Source organism: Phaethon lepturus, unplaced genomic scaffold (assembly GCF_000687285.1).
Source record: "Phaethon lepturus isolate BGI_N335 unplaced genomic scaffold, ASM68728v1 scaffold46821, whole genome shotgun sequence".
Taxonomy (NCBI): domain Eukaryota; kingdom Metazoa; phylum Chordata; class Aves; order Phaethontiformes; family Phaethontidae; genus Phaethon; species Phaethon lepturus.
Genome location: NW_010520717.1, coordinates 1 through 3,634, shown reverse-complemented (window position 1 = coordinate 3,634; position 3,634 = coordinate 1). Strand labels below are relative to the sequence as shown.

Sequence of the window (3,634 nt, the reverse complement as noted above, 5' to 3'; positions counted from 1 at the left end):
GCCGCTGGGAGGGGGTGGAAGCCTTGCGGCCGCTGGCAGAGCTCCTGGCTGGGGAGGTCTGGGGGGGCTTTTCCTTGAGCAGGTCTGATGCTTCAGCGAGGGGTAATGGTTTTAAACTAAAAGAAGGCAGATTTAGACCAGGTATAAGGAAGGGTGGTGGTGAAACGCTGGCCCAGGTTGCCCAGAGAGGTGGTGGATGCCCCATCCCTGGGAACATCCCAGGTCAGGTTGGTCGGGGCTCTGAGCACCCTGCTCCGGTTGAAGATGTCCCTGCTCATGGCAGGGGGTTGGACTGGACAACCTTTAAAGGTCCCTTCCAACCCAAACTCTCCTGTGACCGTGGCACCCACCCCTGCTCGGGGCAGAGAACGAGGTTCTTGGCTGGCTGAAGACATTTTCTCTTTACTGAGTCGCTTCACGGGTAGCATTTTCTCTTCCCTGGCTCTGCTTAAGGAGGATTCTTGCACCATCTTTTCTTTATTATCTTTTAGGGCTTAAAACCAATGGACTCAAACGGCCTGGCGGATCCCTACGTCAAACTGCACCTCTTGCCTGGAGCCAGCAAGGTGAGGCTTTGCCTGGCGTGGGGCTGGGGGACAGAGCAGAGGGTTCTCGAAGCCCCCCTGAGATCCCTTCCTCGTGTCAGACTTCCTCCCCCTGATTTCCCCGGCAGTCGCTGGGCGCTGCCGTTTTACCGGGATGCTCGCAGGTGCCCTCCCACACCCGAGGAGCAGCTCGTCCTGCAGGCAGGGATCTGCTTAGGGCTGGAGGGGAGCTGCAGAGGAGGTGACGTCGTTAATGCGTCGCAAAACATCTGAGACAAAATCTAGTTGTTACCGGTGTTTGAAAGATCTGTTTGCTGTGAAGCTGCAGCACCTTCTCATTACAGCTGTGAAGAGATACCTGTTAAATCAACTCTGAGTAAACCCCCCCCTCCATCCAGGAAAACTCTGGAAATCTCCCTCCGCAGCCCAGCTAAGCTGATCTCGGAGGGGAAGCCTTCGAGGAAGGGATGACCACCGCCGGCCCGATGCCCAAGAGGTGCCGGCTCCTTGCTCGGGGGCTGCAAAGCTCTTTCCTGCAGCAGAGTTTTGCTCAGGGGAACTAAGTATAAAACAAGGGGGAAGACGGATTAAAAGAAAACAAAGACATTGGCTTGATATTTGCAGGTTTATTTTACGTGTGGCGACTTTCTGGTCTTGTGCAGAGTAAGTCAGGGTGGTGTGACCTTGGGAATTGCTTTGATTTCTGTTGCTCTCCTCTTTGCTGATCTTCCTTTTAATTTTTTTATTTCGCGCTTGCGTTTGCGAAAGACCCGTGAACAAGCGGCAGAGTTCCTCGTTTCCCAAGCTGTCACCCCTTTAGAGCACGAGAGCCGTTACCCGAGCCCCGCGCAACCTGCCCTGTGCAACTTTTTCTTGTACAAGTGTCCTGGAGGGAGTAGACCCCAGACGGCGAAGAGAGCTGGGCGGCGAAGGCTGCCCTGGCCACTGTGGGCAACCGAGTCCCCGGTGCTTGCGTAAAGGTCCACCTTGTCAGGCCGGCGATGCTCACCGGGAGGTGACGGCTCACACGCCACCTCTTGTAAGCCAGAGGTGATGGAGCGTCTACTTTACACTCCTCTGCCAGGAGCCGAAGCGTAGGTGGGGAGCTCAGGGGTGTAACGACGCTGTGTTTCGGTTTGATGCCGTAGTCAAATAAGCTGAGAACGAAGACTCTGCGCAACACCCGTAACCCCGTGTGGAACGAGACCCTGGTGTACCACGGCATCACAGACGAGGACATGCAAAGGAAAACGCTCAGGCAAGCAGAGGAGCTGGGGCGTCCTGCGGCGCGGTGGGACGGGGACGCTGGGTCTCCTGGCACGGGGCGTCGCGAGCCAGCCCTCCTCAGCAGGGCACCGGCAGCGAAGCGCGGGTGTTGATAGAGCACCGGGAAGTGCAGAGTTTTTGGTCAAAGTCCACATCCTGCACGTGAACGTGCTGATTTTTATAGTCCTTTTTAAAAGGAGAAAGAAAAGCAGTTTGACCCTGACATTTAATATTAAGTTATTGGCATTACTATTATTCTTATCAGCGTAGAGATTTGCCTATGGCACGTCTATGCACGACAATTTAGATGTCGCTAAAATTTTCGGCATTTCCTTCCTGCAGGAAGTTTCCACCTCTTGATTTCTTGCCCCATCGCAGAGCACGCGTTGGGTGGAAGTGTTGATTTTTCTGGCAAAGCAGAAGTCTGGTTTTCTGACTGCTTTGGGTCAGAGGGGAGCCAGACGGATGGAGGCTTCGATGGCTTTGCCCTTTGCAGGAGCGGTTTCGTGCTCCTGAGTCAGGTACTGCTCCCGCCCGGCTGACGTTCACCTTTCCTCTTCCCTTCAGGATCTCCGTGTGTGATGAAGACAAATTTGGCCACAACGAGTTTATTGGAGAAACTAGAGTTTCCCTGAAAAAACTCAAAGCCAATCAGAAGAAGAACTTCAACATCTGCTTGGAGAGAGTAATACCAGTGAGTTTCTGTGAAATTTCTTTCCGCTACCATTAGCGTTGGGGTTGCTAACAAATGGCGTGTGAGGGAGCTCGCGGTGAGCTCGGAGCTGCAGCCAGGCGAGGGCTGCAGGTGCCTGACTCCACCGGCATCTGTCGGAGTTGGATTCCCACCCGGGTCTGGGCTGATGTGACATGTCAAGACCGGCAGATAAGAGCGTGGTGGGAATCCAGGGGAAGTGACGCCAGGGACCTCCCCGGTGGCCGCGGGTCTGCTGGCGTTGCCAGCCCATGCAGATGTATGTCACCGTGGAGGAGGGGGCAGGTGGCTCCATCCCTGAGCTCTGCTCTCCGCTGCTGTGGGTGAGGTGCTGAGTCCGCCGAGGTGGAGGTTGGTGGAGCAGATGAAGGTACCTGAGCTCCCTTCCGCTCCAGAGGCCAGCGAAAGAGCTGGGCTGGGCTCCCGGGGGTGTTTTTCCCGTAGGACGGTGCCTCTCCCAGCTGCGTTCTCTCACGCCAGTCTCTCTTTTTTCCCTTCCCCATCCAAGATGAAGCGTGCCGGAACGACCGGCTCATCCCGAGGGATGGCACTGTACGAAGAGGAGGTAAGAGTCTTTGGAAGACAACGTGCTCCGTGCGTGTTTCACCCACCAGCTCTCATATACAAGCCCCTTTTTCCTTACCCCTCCTCACGGGGATGCAAGGTTCCCTTGTGTCCGTCTTGCCTGCTCTGCTCCGCAGTTGACCATCTTCCTCGCTCAGCCCCTGTGTCCCCATCTCCGGTCGCTTCCTCTTGCAGGTAGATCGCGGTGGGGACGTGGAGGAGCGCGGGAAGATCCTCGTGTCCCTCATGTACAGCACCCAGCAGGGCGGCTTGATTGTCGGCATCGTACGCTGCGTGCATTTAGCAGCCATGGATGCCAACGGATACTCCGACCCTTTCGTTAAACTGTAAGTGGGAGCTGGGGCTGGCGTAGTGCGGTAGCGCGTGGTCGTGGAGCCACCCGCTGTCCTCGGGCAGTAGCTGATGCTTTGAGAGCTCCAGCCCAAACCACTGGAGAGAGGCGAGCGTTTCCCAGGCACCTCGAGACCTCGTGCAGGACCGAGCTGCCCACCGGCGATGCCTGTGCCAGGTGGTAATGCCCCTGCCG

At 56.4% G+C, this 3,634-nt stretch overlaps 1 protein-coding gene across 1 annotated transcript in view; it reads left to right on the top strand.

The window, feature by feature from the left end:
- The window catches only part of LOC104628782 (rabphilin-3A-like), a gene marked incomplete at its 5' end in the record, with an annotated part of 3,708 nt that extends 270 nt beyond the window's left edge, over positions 1 to 3,438 (top strand). The window contains 5 exons of the mRNA XM_010297473.1: positions 492 to 566; positions 1,694 to 1,803; positions 2,379 to 2,505; positions 3,032 to 3,094; positions 3,283 to 3,438. Of these exons, the coding sequence (XP_010295775.1) occupies positions 492 to 566; positions 1,694 to 1,803; positions 2,379 to 2,505; positions 3,032 to 3,094; positions 3,283 to 3,438 (531 nt within the window). The remainder of the gene's footprint in view (positions 1 to 491; positions 567 to 1,693; positions 1,804 to 2,378; positions 2,506 to 3,031; positions 3,095 to 3,282) is intronic.
- Positions 3,439 to 3,634: the final 196 nt, after the last annotated feature.